Source organism: Talpa europaea (assembly GCF_964194135.1).
Source record: "Talpa europaea genome assembly, chromosome: 12".
Taxonomy (NCBI): domain Eukaryota; kingdom Metazoa; phylum Chordata; class Mammalia; order Eulipotyphla; family Talpidae; genus Talpa; species Talpa europaea.
The window spans coordinates 13,398,190-13,422,669 of NC_140079.1; the positions used below are offsets into that span (position 1 = coordinate 13,398,190).

Here is a 24,480-nt window from a genome sequence, read left to right on the forward strand (position 1 = left end):
TCAAGTATTACAGCAATATGCAAAAGCCACAGATGTGTTAACCATTGAAGCAGCTCATCTGCCAAACAGGTGATATTGCGAGGGTAAATGTGACCCTTACAACTCATTCATCAAAGTAAGTAAAATGCAGACGTTACAGCTAGTTAACTGTACACCTAGAAGTCATGAGTCATCTGTCATTTGAACAGGAACAGCCAAGTGTTACAAATTCAGTATTATTGACAAAGGAGATCACTCTGTCCTTCGAATGGCTTTTCCAAACAGCAGATGAATGTGTTAAGCACAAAGCATCTTCCTTAAAGCACAAAGAAGAGCGCTACTACACTGATGCTGCATCTAGAAACACCTTTAAGTTGCCTTTCCTCTTTGTAGTAAGTGTCCAGGCAGGCGAGGAAAAGCATGGCAGGCCCGAAGAGCTCTGTCCTGGCCCGCCCAGCCTCTAGCTGGCAGCCTGAGCAGTCCCTGCTGCTGGCGCCGGTGGCCGTGGGCGCTAGAAAGGGTGGGGTGGAGACTCTCAGCTTCTGTGATGTAACAACACACAGCGACAATTCGGGATGAATGAGTGATGTTCCTTCTGTGGGTTGCTTGCTCCTCCTCGTGCTTAAGATTGATCATTTCATGAAATAACATTATTAGGTCCTTTCGTTAAGATTTCTAATGTGTTTTAAGTCTTTGCAAAATGAGCCAGTTCAAAACAGGGCGGGATTTGTTTAGACTGAGGAGGATGTTCTCCCAGATTTACTAGAGAAGAGCTATAAATTCATGAAATTAAGATGCCTTCCAGGTTGAAATGCTGACCACTCGTCTCAGCGTGTCGAGAAGGGCAGTCACCGACAGGCACAAATGCCCGCCTCCCTCCCCTGACAAGACCACGAGCCCCCTGAGTCCAGGAAGCTAGGAGCTACGGCAGGATTTAGGACAACAGCGGAGGGACACGGAGAGGCTGCTGAAGGGATACAGGTCCCCAAGCAGGAAGGGGGACACTCCGGGTCCGTCGGAACCAGTAGATGAGCCCCGGGGGCACAGGCCCAGTGGACAGCATGGCCGCGCGGCTGGACCTGTGTCGTAAGCTTTGGTTTGCATTTCCTTTTTATTTCAAGCAGATGTCAGGTTCCATAACCATCTGTATTAACTGACGCGCCAGCTAGTGAGAGGAGACTGGCTCTGTCGGTCCGCCAGGGGCGTCCTCCACCTCTGTCTCATTGCTCTGCCCCGACCCAGTGAGTTTTCCCTTCCCAGATACTAACGTAACACTAAGAAGGCCTGGCGCCACTGTGTGAGAGGCTACTTTGAAATAACGACTTTCTTTCCAGTCTGTTTCACATTAGCAGTGTGTACACTACTGTATAATAATCATTAGCTTTATTATCTTGTAAACCAGGCTCCTCTGAAGAGACTTTGGTGAGATGACCATGAGGTAAAAATTTCATTCGACAAAAAGTGCAATATGTGTGGTACTTTATTTTCTATGTTCTTTTTTTAATCCGGGGTATTAGTCTCTGCTTTGGGAAAAATGCACTAGTTCTGCAATTTCCAGTTGGGCAAGTGTGTCTTTAGTATTTACATGAAACTGATATGCTGGTCCCTGTAAGGCAAACAGAGCACGTTAACCGCTGACAGAGAGGGTGGTGGCACATTTCAAGTCCTGGTGAGCTACACAGACCATCCCTAGTCACCACCGCAGCCCCTCCCAGGCCTGCACTGCCCGCTGGTTACCTTGGGAACGGAGAAGGGGGCAGAAGATTCTCCGCACCAACCACCCTCCCCTGTCCATTTAATGGGAAACATCTGGGGCCCACCGAGCAGGCCTCACATGGGAGTATAGGACTCTCTTAGTTCTGAAGTGAACAAAAGCCCTTCCTTTCTGTATTCTCCTTCCCAGGACACAAAGCAGTGTGGCCTTTTCTTCCTGAGAAATAAAGAACTCCCACGTGGGTAAGCAGTCTGTTAGATGGGACTGGCAGGAGCCTGGATCAGGACCCATGTCCACCCCAGCCTTCGAGTACCCCAAGTAGAGGGAGAGGGCCCCCTGAGGGAGTATTGCCACCAGCCAACTACAGGCCTAAAGAAAAGGGACTTGTGGCACTAGCCTCCTCCAGTCTGCCCCATGCTCTCACCATAACCCAAAGAGGTGTGGAGGAGGGGATGCTTAGAGAAAAGAAGCTTCTGTTAGGTTTGGGAGACATGTGTCCTCTCAGCTTGAGAGTGACTGGGTGGCCACCCAGCAGCTTCCTCTCAGTGCAGGTCAAGAGGTCAAAGCTGGAGGGACCGGAACAGCCTCTGGTGAGGCCAGGCTTGTCACGTGGACGTGAAAAGCGAGTGGCTCCTTTCTCAGGGTCCCCCCATCTCTAGTCAAGCCCCAGGTTCTTAAATGCTAGGTTCTGCTTGGGTCTCAGCGCCCCCCCCCCCCACATTAATCGCCTACCCCTGCCATCACACGTAAGCTCCTTAGGGGCGTAAAGGGAACAACTACTCCAGGTAACTCCTCACTCCCCTCCTTAGAGACTTTAGTGTCCTTATCAACATTGGTCCCAGTGAACAGTGGCGGTCCCGTGCGGGGGCTGACCTTGGCTGCATCCGTACCCCTAAACTGGGCTGCCTCTACTGCCTCCTCGGAAGCCACCCGAGCTGCTCGGTTTCTTTGTGCCTAGACATCAAAGGTAAAAACTGGAGAACAGGTAGTAAGTTGGAGTCATTGCACAGGCAGGGAGCTTTGTCACTTTGTTGGTTCTGGAAATTTTTACAGAACTTATCTTCAGAGTGATGTGTGGAGGATGAGAGCAGAATCATCTGCCTCTGTTTCTAAACTGGATGAAAAAGCATTTTAAACCACGGATGGCCCCCGACAGGTCAGTGGTGTGATCTTCTCTCACCAGCGGCCCCGGGAAGTGGCTGATGACACAGCTCTGCCTGACCCTCAGCCATGGCCCCTGGAAGGCGCAGGGAGAAGGAAGGCTGACCCTTCAAGGCCCTTTTGGCCCCAGGGTCTGTGGTCTCACAGTGCCCCTCATGTGCTGCCTTGTGTTCCCCAATTAAGACAGGCTGGCTGCTCCTGAAACCCTTGTCTGCCCCTGCCGGGCCACCATCTCATGTCACAGCTGAGCTGCGGTGACTTCAACCACCGAGCAGAACCAGCAGGAGCTGATGTGTAGACTGAGGGGCAGGCACTGCCCCCAGACCCAGCCCCTCCATTCCGATGGCTCCTGCCCATTCAGCTTTCCTGTCCAAAAGGGAGCCATCATCCGTGCGTACGTTCATTTACCAGGCCCCTTCACAAGTAATCCCTTGACCCTCATAACGATTCTCTGGGCAGATACTGTCCTCACTTTCCATGGTGGGGGCAGGCGAGGCTCTGGTTTGTCATCCGAGGGCACAGGACTCAGGAGTGGAGGAACCAGGACAAACACGTGGGTTTTCTGCCTCTTGCTGCATGCCCTTTCACCTCTTTTCTTGAGCAGACAGCCGTACAACCAGCCCCCGTCCCGGTCAAGTGCTGGGTGAGCGTGGCATTGGCCAGCGGCCTTACTCTCACTGGACAGCTGCCTGGCTGCAGGGAGGGTGCCCTCCGGGTGCCCTCCAGTGTCCAGATGGCCCTGCAGGAAAGGGGCTGAGGGAGACATGGGCCCCACGGAGTGGCCATCCTTCCCATGTGCTGTTAGCTAGAGACGTTGAGGTCCACATCATAGATGCTAGCTTCTCCCCTTTTACGTAATGTGGTGGTTCCCTACAGAAGTGTGTGATAAAGGACGCACCCTTCCTTGATTGCCCAGGGGGCTCATTCCAGGGGCCAACGGGCTCCACACCTGGAAAGGAGGCTGCTCTGAGAAGAATTCAGCTGGGAGCGGCTGGGGGAGGCCTTGCTTTACAGCTGAGGCCCAACAAGTACAAGTGCTAATCAGACACTTTCACAGTGAACAAACATACTGCGGTTGAATACTTTGTCTTTTCAGAAGCAAAGCGGGTGGGTAAAGAGGAGCTTTAAAAATAGAAGTACAGAACACATCCTGGAAAAATATGACCCCAGATTGGAATAACATTACATTAGCAAATACAGATAACCGAGGCTTGCCGCTGGCTGTGATGCCTATCTATCTGCAAGATTCGCTCCATCAAGGAAATTCAAGTGGTGGAAGCGTCCCCCTACTGCTGGTGACAGAAACCTGCCTCCACAGAATCTCTGAAGGGAAAAGAAGCAGAGAGAAAAGCTTGCTTCTCTTTTGGGACTGCAATTTAAGAAATAAAATGATACAGAGATGTTTGCACTTTGTAGAAAGGGCAAGATTATTTGCTTTTTTCTAGAGGGAGGAGGGTGATCTTTGCTGGATGTTTGGTCTGTGAAAGAGTTACTTTTGATAAAGTTAATCTAATTGTAGTTATTTTCTGTGTGCTTTTTTTTTTAATTACTAAGAAAAATTGATGAATTCAATAGCTTTGGTATTTTGAGAACAAATCATAATAGCTCCAATGTGGAAAAAATTCAAAATGTAACCTGTCACTCAATGTTAGAAAATTGCCTAAAATGCAGTTTAATAAATGATCTTTGTATCAAACAGTAATTTAAACGGGGTAATTTTTTCAAGGAAAATGTACTGTTTTTATGTTTCCAACCCTCTTGAATTCAAATAAAAACTTGTTTTCTAAGTGCCTGGCTGATATGAATGTCAGGAGAACGAGCTAGAGCCTTTTACCTCATTAGGCCGTGAGTGAAGTTTTTAAAGTATGGAAGGTGGCTGTGTTCCCCGAGCCCTGCTGCTCGTTTCAGGCTGCAGAAAAGGACAGTAGATAATGTTCTCATTGACGTCAGCAGGGTAAATAATACCTTGCTCTGAAATCGCCTGAGCACACGTTAGTCCCTGCAGAACGCTGACGGAAGCACTGCTAACCGCAGCCTCCACGCGGACAGGGACTGCCGGACGGACAGGGACGGCGCCTTGCTTCAAAGAGGTGGTGGGGCAAGGCCTCTCGGCAGGCGCGGGAGGGGAGGACAAGTGGGCTCAGGACCAGGGCGGGGAACGGGTAGGAACAGAGGCTGCGAGGCACAGCTACTTATTCCTTTGTGGGGAAGAAAACAGATTTAGTTATGGGAAGAGCTGGGGTACAGGCCAGAGGTACTGGGGGGTGAGAAGATTCACCAGAGACACCGTAGGGAACAGAACAGGCAGACTGAAAAACACTGCTGAGGGGAGCAGCGGGGAGACAGGAGAGATCTGCTGCGCCATTTGTGGGTCACTTCCCTGGCCCCCAACTCAGGCCCTGGTGATGCTAGCGCCGAGACTTTTAACCCCAACACCACCAGGGAGGCCCTGCTACTTAGTCTTAATGGCACATCTCCAAGGCCTGCAAAAGGCCTCAACTCCAGGCCCAAGCACGCACCCACCCACCCACCCACACAACACACACCCCTCCCGGAATAAGCGCCAGCTCAGTGCCCTCGGGTGCTGGCGAGTCCATTTGCTGAGGCATTTGGGGCCACTCTCAAATATTCAGGACTCTTTCAGCCCGACCCTGAGGCAAAGGGCAGTATTAAATCCTGCTTTCTGGCAACAAGTTTAACTGAGATTTGGTTTCACTGAAACTGTCCCAGCTGAGCCCACAAGAGCTAGCTATGGCCCCAGCACCTTCCCGACAGTCGGTTCTGCCCCCAAATGGCTGTGACCCTGTTTGGCTACCCAAGAATTCAGTTAACACTGAGTGTCGATTGTTTTTGTTTTTTCTTTCTTCAAGCAAGCAAGCACTCGACTTCAGTAACGATGTTTTGCAAACTTTCCCCTTTCCCACCAAATTTCTCCATCATTTTTGAGTTGCCAAAAACCACCCCAATACCCAGGGTACAGGCAGAAATAACAGCCCTGCCAGCAGAGACTGGCTGGAACTACGGCAGCTGTCAGCGACTGCCGCTTTCTCCCCAACTTCCTTTGGGTCTGTGGCCTTCGGGGAGCCAAAGGGTCAGGGTGGAGGAGAGTAGGCCCAGGAGACCTGAGCCCCAGCCCCTGGGGCCCTGCCACGTGGGCAGAACCAGGGCCCCATGGCTCTGTTCCCATAACCTGCTGCTCCTTTCTACCCTACGGGTCCTTAAAGTGAGGTTTCACAGACCCTGATGCTGATAAGAGCGTTGGCCCCTCTTTCCAAGAAGCTGGCCTGCGTAGACACCTCTGGACATACCATTTCAGGGGAGGCATTGGCCTCTGGTCCCCTGAGGCCCATTCATGGATGGACCCAACTCAGGGACTTTCCGACCCAACTTAGACCTTCGCTCACATCCTCGTCTGCCATCCTATGGCTCCTCAGCGACAGCTTCTACAGGGTCCCTCCCTGCTGAGCCTGCCCCACACTCCCTGGGTGGCTGCAAGTGTGGAGCACCCTGTCTTCGACCTACAGCCACAGAACTGTACCAGGAAGCTCTGTGCGCTTTAAGCACTAAGTCCTGGTTGCCACGTGGCTGCAACCTGCCAGCCTGATGGCTGCTGCGTCCTGGGAGCTGGAGAGCTGGGTTCTGCGCTTTCCATGTTAGCCCCTGCCAGTGGTGTCACTGAAAATGGCGAGGCTGGGCAGCCCGGAAGGGATGGGATAAGCTTGGCTTGCCCTGTGTGCTATGCCTCAGGACACAAGCGCTGTGGTCCCAAGAAGGGGGCAGCCCCTCCCTTCAGACACATGCCGTCACTGGCACACCTGCCCCTGCCCAGCTGTGGAGCCAGCACCACAAGTCACTAACCCAAGACAGATGAGGCAGGATGGGGAGTTGTGTGCCTGTGGCCTTTGTCTCAGCAAGGAGGTGCCCAGTTCCAACCCACCACAGCCTCCCTCTGGGCTTCCCCCTCCCCCACCCACAACCTTCTCAGAGCCAGGCTGAAAGGACAGAGGTGAGACCGGGCAAACCAGGTCCAGGCTGAGCCAGCTCGCTAGGTGCCCAAACGGGGGCAAGGACACTGCACCGTGGGGAACAGACTCCCCTGCAGCTGCTTGGGCAGGAGCTCGGAAAATCTGGGCCCCAAAGAAATGAGACACTGGGGATTCGGCCTCACAAAGGGAGAAGTGAGTCACCCTCCCCAGCAGGCAGACTTTGTTTCTGACCCCATCTCCCTGCTCACTCCCCCAAGAGAAGGCAGGAATAAAGGGGAGTAGGAGCCAGCTGGCCAGGGCAGCGCTGCAGGGGTGCAGGACCAATCAAAGGCCTTTCCTGGAAGCACACAGGCCTTGCAGAGGGCAAATCCACTCTCAGCCGCTCCATCTGGGGCCCAGGAGAACTGCCTTCTGATCACCAGAGAAGCCCCAGTGTTCAGCGGGGACCCTTTGCCAGCCAAGGGAAGGCCAAAGCACCAGCAGGCAATTGAGGGCACCCAGGGATAAAAGGCCAGGTTCCCCCCGGAGCAGCCGGCCTGCCCGGAAGCGCCCTCTGGGCAGGGTGGTACCTACCCAGCCTCTGCCAGGCACAGCCTGGGAGGAGCAAAGAACCTGAGTTCTGAGCCCCTGGCACCACTCCCAGCCCTGCCACAAACCTGGCCACGTCAGTGTGAAAGCTCGTTATCCCCAGCGGAACGTGGGCACACACACAATGCTGACAACCCCCGGGTTTGCTGACTGGTGAGCGCCACAGCCCAGTATGGCAACACGCTCTCACGGGGAAGCCCCCAGAAGACTCCTGCTCCCCTAAGGCCTGTCAGTATCCCCACTACCCGGCTTGCTTTCATTTAACTCGACTGTCCCAATCCTAGATTGAAAAATGGGACCCAGTGCCTGTGAAATCACCTCCCAGGTCCAAGAGGGGCGTCCTGTTCTGACCGCCTGTGCCAGGTGAAGAACCAAGCACTTGGCCCAGGAGTTCTTCACATTCAGGACAAGATCCGGCAGCAGATGGAAGAACATCTGTGAGAATCCACATCCCACAAGGAGGCCTTTCCCCTCCATCTCCAGTCTTTTAAGTCCAAAGTCTGGGTAGGGAGAGTTGGGGAGCCTGAGGACCTCTGTAGAGACAGTGACCCTGGCCGCGAGCCCCAGCGGGGGGTGGGGGGGGTGGGAGGTGCAGAGGACGTAGGAGACTAAAGAGCCTGATCCCACCGGCCCTGTCACCAGCCACGAATGGCCTCCCTAGAACCCTCAGGATCGGGGTCCCCTATCCAGAGGGCCCTGCAAATGGGGTCAATGTCCCCAGGCTTTTATCTTTGTTGTATCCTCAGTTAGCTTGGAGTCAGGACTTTGTAGTCTTTCCTGGTTCAAGAAAACTGATCTCTGCCCCAAGGCTGGCCCTGAGGGGTTCTTACCCTTCACACATCCACAGCCAGGCTCCGAGAACTGCCCAGGGCTGGCAGGGCAGTACCAGACCCAGCTAGCTGCCCTTGGGAGGCAGACAGACCAAGCACTTTCCTCCTTCCCTCCCTAACCCCTCCCAAGGCTGCTGCAGAAGCCCCCCCAACATACACACATCCCTGCCCCCCCAGGCTCACAGGGCACCAGCAAGGCCTGATTTAGTACATGGGAGAAACAGGTGCCAAAAGGCAGAAGCTAGAGGACATAAGGGCCCCAATGTCTCCCTGGAGTTAAGAGAAATAAGGAAAACTGGGAAAACCAGAAGTAGAAACAAGGTGGAAGGAGCAAGGGGTGCAGAAGGTATGTTCTCAGCTGAGACTCAGGGTGCAGAGCCGGGCAGGTCCGAGCCCACAGGCCATGAGAGGGGGGAGGAGCAGAGGCTGAATTGGGTGCATTGAGGCCTGCAACCATTATTTTTGGGTGCATCACTTGATTTTAGCCTCCAAACCTAGGCTCGGCAGAGACTGAATGTCCCTCACAGCTGCTCCTTCCTGCAATAACAAGACTGACATCACTGTTGTCAGGGAAATGGTGTTTTGATTAAAATCATGTGACAGCTACTTGGTGATTCAATAAACAATATGTTAACCCTCGCCTGACCCAGGCCTGCCAGCTACTGCTGTCAGATAGCAACCCGCAGACCATCCGGGAGGGAGTCCCTCTGGCTAGGTGGGGACACCACCCACTCAAGAGAGGCAGCGCTGATCAGGGTTGGCAGTGTGTGCAGGCGCCCCACACTCCCAGGCAGGTCCTCACAGGGCACGTGTGACCTCCAGAGCAGAAACAGCTCTGCAGACACCAAGGACAAGTCTCCAAAGGACCAAGCAGGGTCTCTTCGCCAACAGGATGTGGCTCCCACTCCTTGAGACCATTCTCTTTTGCACCCAGTGGCAGGCAGACCCTGGAGCTGGACGGCTCCCATAGGGTCTGAAGCAGCCAGGAACCCAGGTAGTTCTCAGGGCTCCCAGTAGCCTGGGGAGCATGATGACCCCATTCAGACAGATGGGTGAGTTTGCTCTGCGCCACGGACAGTGAGCGAGGGGTTAAGAACAATTTCTGGTTTGCAATTGGAAGACTTCCTGGATCACTCAGTTGGCTGCTGGCCCCTGACAGGCAGGGCTCTGCCTGGCAACAGCCAATTCCCTTTCCATCTCGCCCTCGGGTCATTTTCCTTGAGTGAAACAAATGCAGGGAAGGTTCCCTGAGTCACAGGGAAGGGGATTTTTCTGGGCTAAGGGAACTGCAGCCTCAGGGGCCTAGCACCACCGGGGCCTCTCTCCATTCTCGGAAAAGACCCCCAAGCAGACATAACAAGGTTGGGGACGTTCATGACAGCACCTATCACTGCCACGCAGGGCTGTTGTGAGGGCCAAGTGAGGGTGAGGCACGAGTAGCTCCTGAGGCTTGAGGAAGGGCAGCTAACACAGTTTCTGCAACTTGCAGCCATGAAGGCTGCCCAAGAGTAAGTCTGCTGGGAGGGGTCACACTCACTGCCCACACTCAGATCAGGGGTAAACACTTGAGATCCTGGCCCTCTGACCCTGAATTTGTAAGAAAACCTAACTCCTCCCCAAGGAAGTCTATGGTATAAGCCTAAAATTATGCAACTATTGTAGCTCCTCTGGCCAGGATGTCCTCCCTAAAGCCATGTTCCATGAGACAAGGATGCAAAGGGCTGGCGACTCAGACACTTCTCAGGGCCTTGGGGGCCTGGCTGTGGCTAAGGAGCACTGTCTTCTCCCCACTTCCAGCCCCGTGTGGCCACCGCAGGAATGGCCCGAGCCACTGGAACCAGAAACATCTGGCAGCTCAGCACCCGGGAATGGGGGGAGATTCTAGAATGAGAATGCAACATTCTACAACAGAAAAAAGTTCTCTCATGGTCTCAAGTTAACATAAAATGAAGGGAAAGTCATGGACACTTAGAAAGCAAACTTTCTGATTTTAGACTCATCACCAAGCAAACACACTGGAGTGGATCCTTTCAAATAAACCAAATGCAGCCTGACATCAGCCAGCCTCACTGGGCTGCTTTCTCAACCTGTCTGGGCATCGCAAATTGACCTCCTAATAGTTCCAGGGCAGTGGCCGGCACCAACCGTGCTGAACTCAGACTCCTACACTGCTGCTCAAGTGGCATCACATGGGGCTTGTAAAACATTCAGTCTATTACACAGTGAAATCGACAGAAATGCTTTTTTCCTTGAATGGAACAACCTGAGAGGCACTACAGAGATCACATCTGTCTGTATTCTGTGAGGTAAGTGGGCACGGCCCGTTTCTATAAACGACTCTTCACCAAATCATCCCTCTGTCCTCTGGGTGGATCTCCCTGTCTCTGACCTGGGGGAGGGAGAGAACTCAAGCCACAGAAGTGACAGAACTCTGGAAAGCCCACCCAAACCCTCAGAAAGCACTCCAAGAAGGATGGAAAGTGGGCAACAGGATTTAAAAACACACTGTCTGGGCCCTTACCCCATGCCCTTAACTCTGTCTCTTAGGGACAGAATTCAAGGGTGGCTCTTCTACGTCACCTGCTGCAACAGGCCACACTTTAGCCCAGGAGAGGGGAGGTCTCAGGCCTCGGCATCAGTAGCACTTACCTTCCCACTGTCCTCGCTGGGTCTCAGGAAGTGGTTCTTGTCAGCCCCAGGGGCACGGGGCTCTTCACTGTCCTTCACAGGAAAATCTAGCTTCCTCAGCCTTTGAGCCACCACTAAGGATACAGACAGCAGCACTGTCACTGTCCCCGGAGAGGGGCGTCCCGCCTCAGCCCACCTGTGTTTCCCGTTCCTAGCAGGATGCCTTAGTGGTGCCAGCAGCAGGGTGGGTGAGTGCAGGAACCTATGAGCATGGGGACCCCCTGTGTACACCAGAGACCTGTTCCACCCCAGGGCCTCAGCGAGGCTGCCAAGTGCCAGAGAAAGTGCCACCCCAGCTTAAGAACCTTAAAATGCCAGCTGGGTGCTCCCTCCACTCTCGGTCACTGATGGCCTGGAGAACCCAAACCAGAAAGGAAAGATCCAGCTCCTTTCAGAACTGAAAACATCAATTAAGAGAACAACTCTGGAGAAAGAAATGACTTGGCTTTTCGGCTTGGAGAAATTAAACTCCCTTCACCCTCCAGAAGATTTCCCTCTCGACATTATGTAATTTCCTGGAAACAGCAGGCTCGTGGAGGCAAACAAGGAAGAGTGAAACTAGGAGCACAAAAGGAGATGCGAGGGAACAGGAAAGAGCAAGGAACTGGAGAGGAAGAGGAAGCTGAGAGAAGAGGGAAACACATAACAGCAGACCCTATCACTTCATCTGGTAAGCCAAGAACAAGGTGACAGACATAGCCAAGCAGTGAAGCAATAGGTGGCTTTGAGATAAAAATGCCAGAGGAATTTAAGTAAAAGGCAAGAAGGTAGGAACAAGCACCCAACTTGTTTGGCGACCCCGCCCTGCCATCCCTCGGGGCATGGAACCAGTGTGTGAAAGCACCAGACTTTTAACTCAGTGACAAGGCAGAGATTAATGAGCAGGATAGCAACAAGAAAATGCTGCCCTACCTTAACCAGTGAATTGGGAATGACACGTATCCCCATATCCCTGAAGCTGAGTGAATGCACGTCTCCTGGATGCCTGCCTAAAGGCCGGGTTGCTGTCCTGTCAGTCAAGACAAATTGTCCAGCAAAGACCCCAAGGCCTTGGCTCACAATGGCTAAGCTGTGGTACTTCCAGGAGCTGAGGACTGACTATTACTTCAACAAACTCATTGGCAATGACACATTAACCTGTTTCTTCTTATGAAACAGGATCCATGTATAGGTGCGCGGCTTCTTAGTACCGCAAAGAAACAAGATGTGGTGTCTTGAACTTGTGAGGGGTAAAGCTCACCACATTGTAGAAAGAAATACTGAAGTGAATTCCACTGTGGAAGAGACATTTTTATTGGCATTAAGGTTGGATGTATATCTCTGCTTTGCTTTCCTAATCGACGCAACAACTGGTGTAAACCTCCTAGAATGAAAAACTACAGCTATGTTCAAGGCAATCATATGAATCCAGATGCAACTGTTGCTTAAGACAGGGGAGCAGAGAAGGGTCATGTGAAGTTCATTCCTAAGAGCAGTAAAACCCTTTCATTGTGTCAGTAGAGGGTGATGAATCAGCCCAGTACCTTTGATGACTCATTTCATGTACCCAACACATCAGAAGACAGGATTTAGAAATTCATGAACACATTTTTATTGAGCACCTACTAAGTACACCAGTCACTGTTCAAGGAGCTGGTGATACAGCAGAAGACAAAACCAAAAAAATTTAAATTCCTGACCTTTCAGAGCTCCTAGAGCTTACAAGCTAGTGAAATAAAGAAAACTAACCCATGGGGGAAATGACCAAGTTATTAGCCGAAGAACAAATCTGAAAAGTAACAAAAGGGATTCCCTTCACGTTTAAGTCAGGAAAAAAAAATGAAGTCACCCCAAAAGACAGCTTCCTGACCCATGCCTGAGACTGCAAGGGCTCGCTGTCTCCCCTCTACCACAGTCAGGGTGGCAAGGAATGCACAGGGCTCTCCCAGGAGGGAACACCAGGGCAGACACCTATCCCAAAACCAACAGCATTTCCAGTCAAAGAGTAAAGCAATGGTTGTGCAAGAATCAAGACAATCTCAAATATGAAACTCAAATGAAGAGTAACGTGACTTGCAGGTCATAAAAAATAAACATGAAATCAATATTAAAATGTTTATAGCACATAGTCAAGATATTAAAATAAGGATGAAGAAATGGTTTTTTTTTTTTTTTTGCTTGATTCTTAGCCAAAAAAATGATAAAATAGAAACTAACTATTTAAAGGTAAAATTTGGCAGTTTTAACTGCAGGCAGATAATTTCCAATTTAAGATGTCCTGTTTCTCTAAGGTAAGACAAACTTCAAAGTATTTGGTCCAATTTGGTTTTATGTCATGGTTAATGAACAGTTTGATAGGAATCTTTGGGCCTTCATAAAACAGAACAGGGGGCTCACCGGATTCAAAAGAGGTTGTAAACCAAAGAAACAATTCAAAAACCAAAATGCAAACAAGTAACCTACACAGTAAGATGCACTATGAGGAAAAATAGGCTACAATAAAACCTCATTAATTAATATTCATAAGGGGAAACAAGGAGAGTTTGAATTAGGTGGAATATGTAAGTACACTTAAAAGAAAAATAAGTTCTCCATGAAATACTTGTGATTATATATTTCAAGGATGAAGAGTAAATTGCATGTTTAAGAAAGATCCTCTTGAAACTATTTTAATGTAATTGAAAAGAGTGATTAATAAGGAATTGGCATGTCAACTAGTAAAATTTTGCGCTTTTTAAACAGCTTTTAAAGTGTTTAGCTCAGACACAATCGGTTCCCTTAGACTACTACTGTGCTCAACAACCCCTTCAGCTTAACTCTATCTTTAAATTCCGGGAGGACTTAATGAGGTTTTACTGTAAAAGCAGAAAACAAACATTTCAAATGATAAAATTCCAGCATTGCTCACACCAACAACTTAGAAATGAAGCTTGTTGGGAAAGCAACTGCCATACAATGTAGCAAGGACCAGATGTGCACACCTAGAAGCAGAACTAGGTAAAGAACAGAAAATCCTCACATGATACCGGCAGTGCCTGTGCTTATTAGAAATGCAAAAGTACAATATTACAATGATACGGTAGAAATACTGCTTATTAGGAAACACTAAATTGCAAGTTTGCAGGAGAGAGCGAGAAGATGGGAATGCAGCCACAGGAGTGAGATGCTGAAATTCAACATCACACGTTAGCAGCAAATACATCTGCATTTCAGGTTTCTGAATGACATGATTACAGTCAAAATCAAGCAAATAACAACAAAAACAACCAATACATGAACCCTGAGCAACCACATTCCCCTTTCATGTGAGATACTGATGGAAAAACCATCACTATCCAGGAAAATGTGGCTTTCACTACAGTCAAATCTCACCATGTCTCCTAAATGGAGTGTTTATGAAATAAGTTATTCTAAATCATGGACTTTTAACTTTGGAATAATGCAGACAGACACGGGTGTACGCAAACATCAAGAGCATCACTCCTCTGCATTACTGGGTCTAAACCCACCCAGCTTTGGTGGAAAATGTTAAGTGGCCAAGGCCTGATTCAATAGTGAGGATGCAGGAGCCCAAATGGTCCAATAAATCATTAGAGACAATGAAGAAATGATTGTACCAAGTATCAGGAATTGGTCAAAACAACACAAAGGGTTTAAATATAATTATCCCAATAAGGAAATGCGCAAAACACAATCCCATTCATCTTTAGAGAGAATCGAGTCACTGAAATTTGATTTCTTGTAAGCTGCTGCCATTTGCTTGGATGAGGTCTTGAAGGTTTTCCATTTTTTTCTCCACCCAGTTTAAGAACACTTTACTAGAATCTGTGATAAGAATTTAGTAAAGTCTTTTCTCCCTCCTGTTCCTCATTATGCCAATGCAAGCACTGGAAAATTCCAAATAAAATCAAGTTAGTGGTACAGAAAGTTCATGAACTGTCTATGTGATATTATGCATGACAACAATGATCCAAAAGTATGAGACTGTGAACTTCTTGTTGTGGTCACTTTCTTTACTCTGCCCACCAAGTTAAAGGTTAAACTTTCAATACTGACCAAAATCCATAGGAAAACTATTCTTATTATTCATTAAGAATAATATTCCTAGTGAGCCCTACTCATAAAACTGAGAAAATGGCCTGCTTACTTATGAAAGAATAACAGGCCAAGAAGGTTCTACCCTAAAGACTGGCATAAGCATCCCAGGGGCTCACCACCTTCCTTTTCTCCCCTCTGCTTATCACCTAGCCCATACACTCTGTCAACCCAAGGATAAGCTGCAAGGCAAGAAACAGAAAGACGTACCACTTATAGCTTCCTGTGCAAAGTATTTGACATCCATATCTTCGTCCTGGCCCAATTTCTGTAGTACTGGCTTAACTTCCTCCTGCAAAGCACTAAAACCCAACGGTGTTGTCTGTGAAAGGCAGTCTTCCAGGTCAGAGAAATACTTTATAGCATATATGCTCCATGGTAATTTTATAAAGTTTAAAATTAAAAACATTTTAAAACAACTATTATATAAACCTGACAAGTACTAAATAATTTCTAAAGAAGTTCTCAGCAGAATCAGCTTCAATCATCTCAACATACACAGAGCTGAAACATAAATCTCAAATTGGACTCCCTCCGAAATGGCTGTAAAATTTATCATTTTTTAAGAAACCCAAATCATAGGTAAACTGAAAATCAATGGATTTTGTTTTAGCTATTACTCCCTTCTATAAAGCAAAAATTTTAATCAACTTTAGAAACAAGGATAATACTAAAATCTTACTCGGTGTCTAGAATTGGTCCAATTTTCTGTAGAGATTTGGCCACATTGAAACGGACATTTGCTACCTGGTCTCCTGCCATCTTCAATACAATGGGCAGCATCTGCTTGGTGGTGATTTCCTGACCGCAGGCTTCAGACAGTGCCTAAGAAAGGAAATAAGGTGGCACATTTAGAAATTTTTATCTTTTAAAATATCCCAAAATCTAAAGCGACACATATTTAATAAGCATTGCCCGACAGGATAATGTTTCTAATATGAGCATATGAATAAGGGATATAAGGTAACAGTCAAAGAATCACAGAATTAATCCAGAATATTACAGATTTCAATACGAACTGAAACAACATATTCTCTCAACTCCTAACTGTCCAAATTAACCAGCGTAAGAAATCTATTCCAAATAGAAGATAATAAATTCAGAACTCAGAACTACAGTCCTGAATAACTGTTCTAATGCCTGAACTTAGTAGCAACAGGCTCCTCTTACTAGCAACATACTTGCTGATATGAGAGACTTACATTAATGCAGAATAAAGTGGTCATTCTATGCAAGTAATTAGGATCATTTGCCATCACTAACACTTTGGGAACGATGGTATTCTGTGCCCACTCTGTGCCAAATTTCTGAACTAGTTTCATGAGGTTGTTGGTGGCAGCTTCTCGGATGGCATACACTACAAAAGAGATGACAGTAGAATAAATGCTCATGCTACTTACATTACAAATATAACTTATTTTACTTACTGCACCATCAAAGAAAGACCATCACTTCTCTGCAAACACACTCCAAATTTTATCACATTGCAATGGGAAACAGGCCCAGCTACAACTCATTTTATATATATATATATATATATATATATATATATATATATATATATATGATTTATTTATTTACGCATACAAGAACTGGGGTACAGGCCAGAGGTGTGGGGGGTGAGAGGATTTACCAGCGACAGAGTGGGGAGCAGAACAGGCAGACTGACTGAAATACACTGCTGATGGGAGCAGCGGGCGAGATAGGAGAGGTCTGCGCACCATGTGAGTTGCTCCCTGGCTGGGGATCAAACTCGTGCTGCTGTGGCTGCGAATTGCTTCATAGGTTGCTTCTTAACCCCTTGTGCCACCAGGGAGGCCCCCAAAATATACTGACATGGTCTTTTTATAGTTTCAAAATGTCTAATATATCCAAGGAACAAGGGGTAAGGAGCTCATTAGCGATATCATTAATTACTAAATGAGTGCCTATTATGTGCTGTTACAAAAGGAATATATAAGACACTTTCCTTCAAAGATAAGACACTATCAGAGAAATGAAAACTAGCACACTCAAAGAAGTCACATGGCCTAGGACTGATTGTAATTACGTATGTAACAGTGTAAGATTGTGAGAGCTGCTAAGAGATTAGGGAAAAGGGAATAGGAAAGTCTGGTGAGGCTGTAGGAAAAAAAGGCCTTGCACTGGGCCCCCAGATTAGGGAAGATTTGTGGAAACAGAGAGAAGAGGGGAAAATTCACTGAAAGGGCAAAAAATTTACCCTAAGGAAGTCTGTGACACTCTAAGTTGGACAGTTAGGGTAGACCCAGATCACAGAGCATCTTGAAGGCTAAATTTAGACCTGATAAGAAAAATAATGGGGGTTTTAAAGCAAAGCTGTGACCTGATGGATCAATGTGAGGCAAGATTATTCCAGCAGTGGCAGAACAGCTGTGGGAAGAGACAGCAAGGAGGTCACACAGAGGTCACTGAAGCCATCTATACAACAAACCTCTGGCCAAAATGAAAACTTTAGGCTGGGCCTCCCCTGGTGGCGCAGGTGGGTTAACACTGTGCTATGAGGCTGTCCGCAGCCTCTGCAGCACCGGTTTGATCCCGGCCGGCCAGCGAGGGTCCCATATGGCTCAGCAGACCTCTCCTGTCTTGTCCGCTGCTCCCCTCAGCAGTGTACTTCGTCAGTCTGCCTGTTTTGTTCCCCGCTCTGTCTCTGGTGAGTCCTCTCACCCTCCCACGCATCTGGCCTGTACCCTAGTTCTTGTATTAAATAAATAAATCTTTAAAAAAAAAAAAAACTTTAGGCCAACTCGCCTCTTTTCCATTAAAAGCTTTCATACTGAGACAACATGTCAAATCACTTCTGTGAATAAATGTGCCTACTTTAAAATCTAATATTTCCCTGTAAGATCATTTATCAAAGACAAATTTAGATGAATAAGGCCTGAGCTACTATCAACAATTAGCTACTACACAGCCTCCCTGGTGGTGCAGGGATTACTATAAGGCCTCTCTGGTGGTGCAGGGGTTAAAGTCTCAGCACTATCAAGCTATCACCAGTCACTGTAACAAGAGTTTGATGCCCAGCCAGGAACCTGACCCACATGGAGCAGGAGACCTCTCCAGTCTCTCCCGCTGCTCCCCTCAGCAGTGTATTACAGTAGACCTGCCTGTTTTGCTCCCCACTTCTCTGGTAAATCCTCTCACCCCCACCCCCTGCTTCATACCTCTGGCCTACACACCAGTTCTTGTATGCATAAATATATAAAAAGAAATCTTTAAAAACAAAACAAACAAACAAAAAAAAAAACAATTAGTTACTATAAACCACATGCCTGGTGCTACTTTATTTCATAGGTCCAGTAAGACTCAAAATTTCAGCTTAGATGACAAATTTAGGGTGGTGGTAAGGACTTCTTACTCTACTTCTCTTATCAGGCAGATCTGTTTCATAGTCAAAAAAACTTATTATTTATTACCAATAAAACCAGACTGAAGTTTTTGGATAAACACCCTCTAAGGACAACTCTAAGTTAGCTGTTTTGCTCATAATACACATCTCTCTCTTCACATCCATCCACAGTCTTGTCTCTGGCAGAAACCTCTCCCAGGCAGCTCTCCCCATGGTGGAGGTAGCAAGAGCATCTGTATCTTCTCTAATTCTGTTTGTTAATTTGCTAGAGATGTTTCTTCTTCTAAGGCCATTACCATAAGGAAGGGATCTCTCAGAGCAACCAGAGACCGAATGCACACAGCTCAGCCTTGACCCAGACCTTAACTGCACTCGGTTCTACTTGGTCAGATGCCAACTGTGTTCTTGGCTCCTCTCAATTTTGTTGTCAAAGGAATGCAAACCATTCCACAGTTTTGCCTGCTTTCTCTCCTTGTTTTGTCTCTCACTCTCCCTCTTACCCTTACCCCTCAAGGTCTGGCTGACTTGCAAGGTCCCTCTGAATGGCTAACATACTCTATTAACTCACTCACTTTGATACATATTCCTTTTGCCAACAAAAAAAATAAATCCCCTTTCTACATTCCTCCTTCTCATAAATGCTGCCTACCCAGCCACAAGATTAGAGGTGATTGATACTTGCTCCCCCTATACTTCTCTGGATTTTTCACAATATTCTTTTAGTAGTTTAATAGTCAGGGGAAAAGTTTCAAAAATTAAACTGACCAGTAATCACTACATAACAGTTACTGAATAGTAAATACAAAAACTCATGTGATTTAGTGCATGACAACTTCAGAGCTGACATTTCATTGGTTTAAATAATAACTACAGTACCCATTTTAGTATGCTGCTGCCAAGAAAGAGACAGAGACAGAGACAGAGACACAAGGGGCTCTCGTGCTCCCAGCTTGGAAGAAAGAAATCAGAGAAAAGAGGAAGTAGTAATTAATTTACTGGATAGAGCAATCCTATAAAAGGGTGTTAGGAATTTAATTCTCCATGGAACAATAGGGTAGTAAAAGTTCCTCAAATAAATTATCTTAATCTAGAATGTCAGTTTTCAAAGAAAGTATAGAAAGATCTGCTGGAACAGTTAGGATCATTCCAGCTAAGCACTAAATACCCAGCAAAAAAAATATATTTCCCTTTTCTAAAAAAAGGAATTCTTTCTTATGATTTGCCAACCTAAGGGTGTAGGCCAGAGGTACGGGGGGTGAGAGAATTCACCAGAGAGAGTGGGGAGCAGAATAGGCAGATCTACTGAAATGCACTACTGAGGAGAGCAACAGGCAAGAAAGGAGAGGTCTGCTGTGGCATGAGGGCTGGGGATTGAACTCATGCCACAGTGGCTGGTGATAGCTTGATAGCGCTAAACTTTAACCCCTGTACCACCAGGCAGGCCCTTAAGATTCATTTTAAAAGAAAAAAAAAATCTATCCATAAAAAGGTAACTTTAGAGATAAGAAAAAAAGAGTCATCACAATCTAGTTTAAAAGCACTGAAATTATCTACAGGGATAATCCTTTAAAAGACGTGCATATTATTCTCACCTCTCCCCTTCATACTCTCTTAACTAGAAGATCTCCCACATGATCTAAATATGTTTTTAACAAAACCACCCACCTGAACAAGGAGACACAAATATTCCCCCTACTCCTCCAAAATATCCAGCCATAAGCACCCATAGATGAACAGAAGCACCAATATGTGAAGTATGCATAAGGTGCTATGGAACTGGAACAGAAATGCCTGAGTATGCACCAAAACATGGACCAGAGGCTCACAGACTATGTCATGAGCTCTCAGCATGCTCATCTCAGATTATACTGAAGCAACCGGGTCTAGACTGGGGGGGCCCTGAACCTCAGCAGTGGAGGGCAGTGCTTCCTCACCACTGCCTGGCAGATGAGATACCAGACCTGAGACCTTGTCAACTGCTGGGACTCCCTGGTGGCGCAGGCAGTTGAGTGCTATGCTGTGAAGCTGTCAGCAGTTTCTGCAGCACAGGTTCGAATCCAGCCAGCCAGGGAGCTACCCATATGTCACAGAAGACCTCTCCTGTCTCGTCTGCTGCTCCCCTCAGCAGTGTATTTCAGTCAGTCTGCCTGTTCTATCTCTGATGAATCTTCTCACCCTCCCACACATCTGGCCTGTATCCCGGTTCTTGTATGTGCGAATAAATAAATCTTAAAAAAAAAAAAAGGCAACTGCTAACAAGCTCAAAGTCAAATAGCCATTTTCTTCCCTCAGGTGTTTCATTCGATTCCAATACCTGAGCAGCCTAATATCCCATGACTGAGGACATCCAGACAGCTGCTGGTCAAGCAGAAGACCTTGGCATAAGAAAGGAGTGGGGAGTGTGTGTGTATACAAAGAGATTATTTAATGGAGAAATGAAAAAAAAATTTAAAACAGAAATATCTGTCAAAAAGTAGGAAAGTCAAAATTGTGTTTGCACAAAGCTCAGTGGACTTTTAATTAAAAAGCCTTTCTTGGGCCTCCCCAGTGGCGCAGTGGTTGAGCGCTGGGCTGCAAAGTTGCCCACAGCCTCTGCAGCGCTGGTTCGATCCCCAGCCGCCAGCGAGTGTCCCACATGGCATGCAGACCTCTCCTGCCGCCCGCTGCTCCCCTCAGCAGTGTACTTCAGTCCTTCTGCCTGTTCTGCTCGCCGCTCTGGCTCTGGTGAATTCTCTCACCCTCCCGTGCGTCTGACTGTACCCAGTACTTATATAAATAAATAAAATAAATCTTTAAAAAAAAAAAAAAGCCTTTCTTCATCTCCACAATGGTATGGCAAAATAATTGATAAAATTAGGCTCCTTCTAAAAAAGTAAATAAATGAACAAAACAGGGTATATGCAAACACATGGTCTTTCTATGATAATTGTTTTCAATGATCTACTCACCATGGTCCACAAGCCAGGCCATACATAAAGAATTCAGCTTTTCATCAAAGAATTCCACACCCTACGGATACAGAAGAAACCATTAATATACCTCTCCAAGTGGAGAAATCAAAATGGTTTACTTACATTACAAGAAAGTGATCTGTGAGCTTAAAAAAAAAAAAGACAACAACCACCTTGTATTCATGAAACAGCCAGAAAAGGAATACCAAGGAATTTGATTTACAAACTATAAATCTATTTTATTGGATAAAAATCATAAACAAAGAAAAACCTAAGTGACACAGTCCAGGCCATGCTAAGTGGGAGAAAAATAGGGTGGCCAGGAGCCAGATACAATACTGCAGATGAGCAGGAAGAACACAGCGTGGAAAGCCATCCAAGAAATCTCTAGATTATCTGTAATAATGAATTACCGAGGAATAGACCTTTTAATAATATCAGTAATCCTTAATACTTTTCCCCTTTTTTAATTACTATAATAAATCCTTAAAGATGGAGAAACTGACATTTCTGGGATGGGGGAAAGCAGAGGCAGAAGGAAGCAGGCACAAGATATAGGTGAAGCAGCCTCATTATAGTGACACCCTGGTTCTCCGGCTCTGCTCCTTCTATCAACAGGGAGCCATGTCAGCATAGGCTGGGGCTGAGCTCCTGGAGCTGATGGGACTGGCACCATGTGGGAGAATGCTGTGATACACGCTTTCCCAGTGCCTCCCTTTAGGGGTCTACACATTTATAGTCTTTTGCTTCTTTAGACCCTAAACAATTATTTTTTTTTTTTAAAGATTTATTTATTTATTTATACAAGCACTGGGTACAGTCAAAAGCACGGGAGGGTGAGAGAATTCACCAGAGCCAGAGCGGGGAACAGAACAGGCAGACTAACAAAGTACACTGCTGAGGGGAGCAGCGGGCGGCAGGAGAGGTCTGCATGCCATGTGGGACCCTCGCTGGTGGCCCGGGATCGAACCGGTGCTGCAGAGGCTGAGGGCAGCCTCGCAGCCCAGCACCCAACCACTGTGCCACCAGGGGAGACCTGGATCCTAAACAATTCCTGACATATTTTAAACAAAGAAATGTAACACAAAGTTTCAGAGCTTTGAAAATAGTGATTTAATAAGATACAAGGGCTTTATAATAAATTATGAACAGGTTTTGCCATATGCTTAGATTAAATCTCAAAGATTTAATGAAGTTTTGAGTTTTAGTGAACTTTATTTCCTGATTTTTGCATTTAACTCTATATTTACTCACCATGATTCACAAGCCCAACCATATATAAAGTCTTGAAAGAATTTTATAAATTAACTACCTAAAATAAAAATCTTCACAGGCTAAAAAAAAAAAAAAATGAAGATAAAATACTTAATACTAACAAGAATTCAAAGGTATATAACAAAATGTTGATGACTCATGCATGTTCCTTGCCAGTCAGGTATGAGTTAGTCAAAGCCATCATCCTCCAGCTCCCACACTCCTCCAGAGTGCTACCACCTTTTGCAGACTTCCAAGTCTAGAAGGAACAGAGGTTAACAGACATGACACTCAAGGACCTCCCTGGTAGTGCAGAGGTTAAAGTCTCAGAGCTATCCAGCTATCACCAGCCACTGTGGCATAGTTCCTTGGCCAGGAAGCTAACTCATGCCACAGCAGACCTCTCCTATCTCTCCCGTTGCTCCCCTCAGCAGTGTATTTCAGTGGATCTGCCTGTTCTGTTCCCCACTCTGTCTCTGATGAATTCTCTTGCCCCCTGCACCTCTGGCCTACACCCCAGTTCTTGTATGCATAAATAAGTAAATTAAGTCTTATTTAAAAAAAAAAAAGTCATGACACTAAAATCCACTCTCCCCTTTGGAGCTATTTCAGTAATCAGCAAGTTAGTTAATTCTGGAGACAAGATCCATGACAATCACCAGTGAAGAAGAGAAGATGACCCTCAGCATTTGGCAAAAACAAAGGAAACAAGTGTGACAAAGACATCACCACTCTTGGTAGCTATGTACTGATATTTCCAGCATACATTTTGAAGAATGGAGCACTTCAAATTATATAAAACCCTCTGATGCCACAGACTTGTACAAGATGCATTTCACAAATGAAATATGGGAAATTAACAACATAAAGTTAGGGGGTCAAGAAAATAAAAAATAAATCCCCCATGCTGTGATCTGAAAGGCATGAAGTACGGGCTGGAGAGGAGAAACACTGCAATAATGTTAGCTGTAAACGGACATGCTATTATGTGCTTTCTCAAACACTATTCAATACTCATCTATTCAACAAACACTATTCAATACTCATCTATTCAACAAACACTATTCAATACTCATCTATTCAACAACTGACAAACATCAGTGGCTGATGAATGTCAGACACTATGGTGGGCAACAGAAATAAAACAATGGACACAGACTCTGCCCTACAAGCCATCTTGTCTATCTCGCCCACTGGATTCTAACAATCTCACAGTTACAACCCATTGTTGTAAATGGGGTGAAGTTATACCAAATTTAAAAAAATTATACCAATGGGGTGAAGTTATACCAAATTTAAGCCTGTCCAGGGCACCTCTAAAAAGAGGTCTATAAAACCAGAAATGACATTTTAATTAACATGATACCACTTAAGAGTAAAATTAATGAGGAAACTCTAATAATAACAGATAACGTGATAATAGGGACTTTGGTCAAAATGCTAGTATAAACAGGGCCTCCCTGGTGGCACAAGGGGTTAAGCACCGCACTATGAAGCAATCCCGCAGCCTCTGCAGCATGAGTTCGAACTCCGCCTGGCCAGGGAGCAACTCACATGGCGCAGCAGATCTCTCTCCTGCCTCGCCCGCTGCTCCCTTCAGCAGTGTATTTCAGTCAGTCTGCCTGTTCTGTTCCCCACTCTGTCTCTGGTGAATCCTCTCACCCCACCCCCTGCAACTTTGGCCTGTACCCCAGCTCTTGTATGCATAAATAAATAAATCTTTAAAAAAAATGCTAGCATAAACAATTTCAATACTCCTCTTCTATATGGTGACTGCAATTCCTTTAACCAGAATGTAGGAAAAGTGGTAACCAGGGATATTTTGCTCAGAACATAGGCAAACAAGGAAGCTGCTCTGAGCAAAAATAGAAGCTGACTTATCTGAAAA

General features: G+C 46.7%; 1 protein-coding gene across 1 annotated transcript in view; it reads right to left on the minus strand.

Annotated features, from left to right (window-relative positions):
* Window positions 1-1,518: 1,518 nt before the first annotated feature.
* Window positions 1,519-24,480, minus strand: part of PPP2R1B (protein phosphatase 2 scaffold subunit Abeta) — a gene marked incomplete at its 3' end in the record, with an annotated part of 39,285 nt that continues 16,323 nt past the window's right edge. Inside the window, 8 exon segments of the mRNA XM_084249409.1 lie at window positions 1,519-1,554; window positions 1,556-1,585; window positions 2,567-2,647; window positions 10,908-11,020; window positions 15,231-15,322; window positions 15,703-15,845; window positions 16,223-16,377; window positions 21,336-21,396. Coding sequence (XP_084105535.1) covers window positions 1,519-1,554; window positions 1,556-1,585; window positions 2,567-2,647; window positions 10,908-11,020; window positions 15,231-15,322; window positions 15,703-15,845; window positions 16,223-16,377; window positions 21,336-21,396 — 711 coding nt within the window.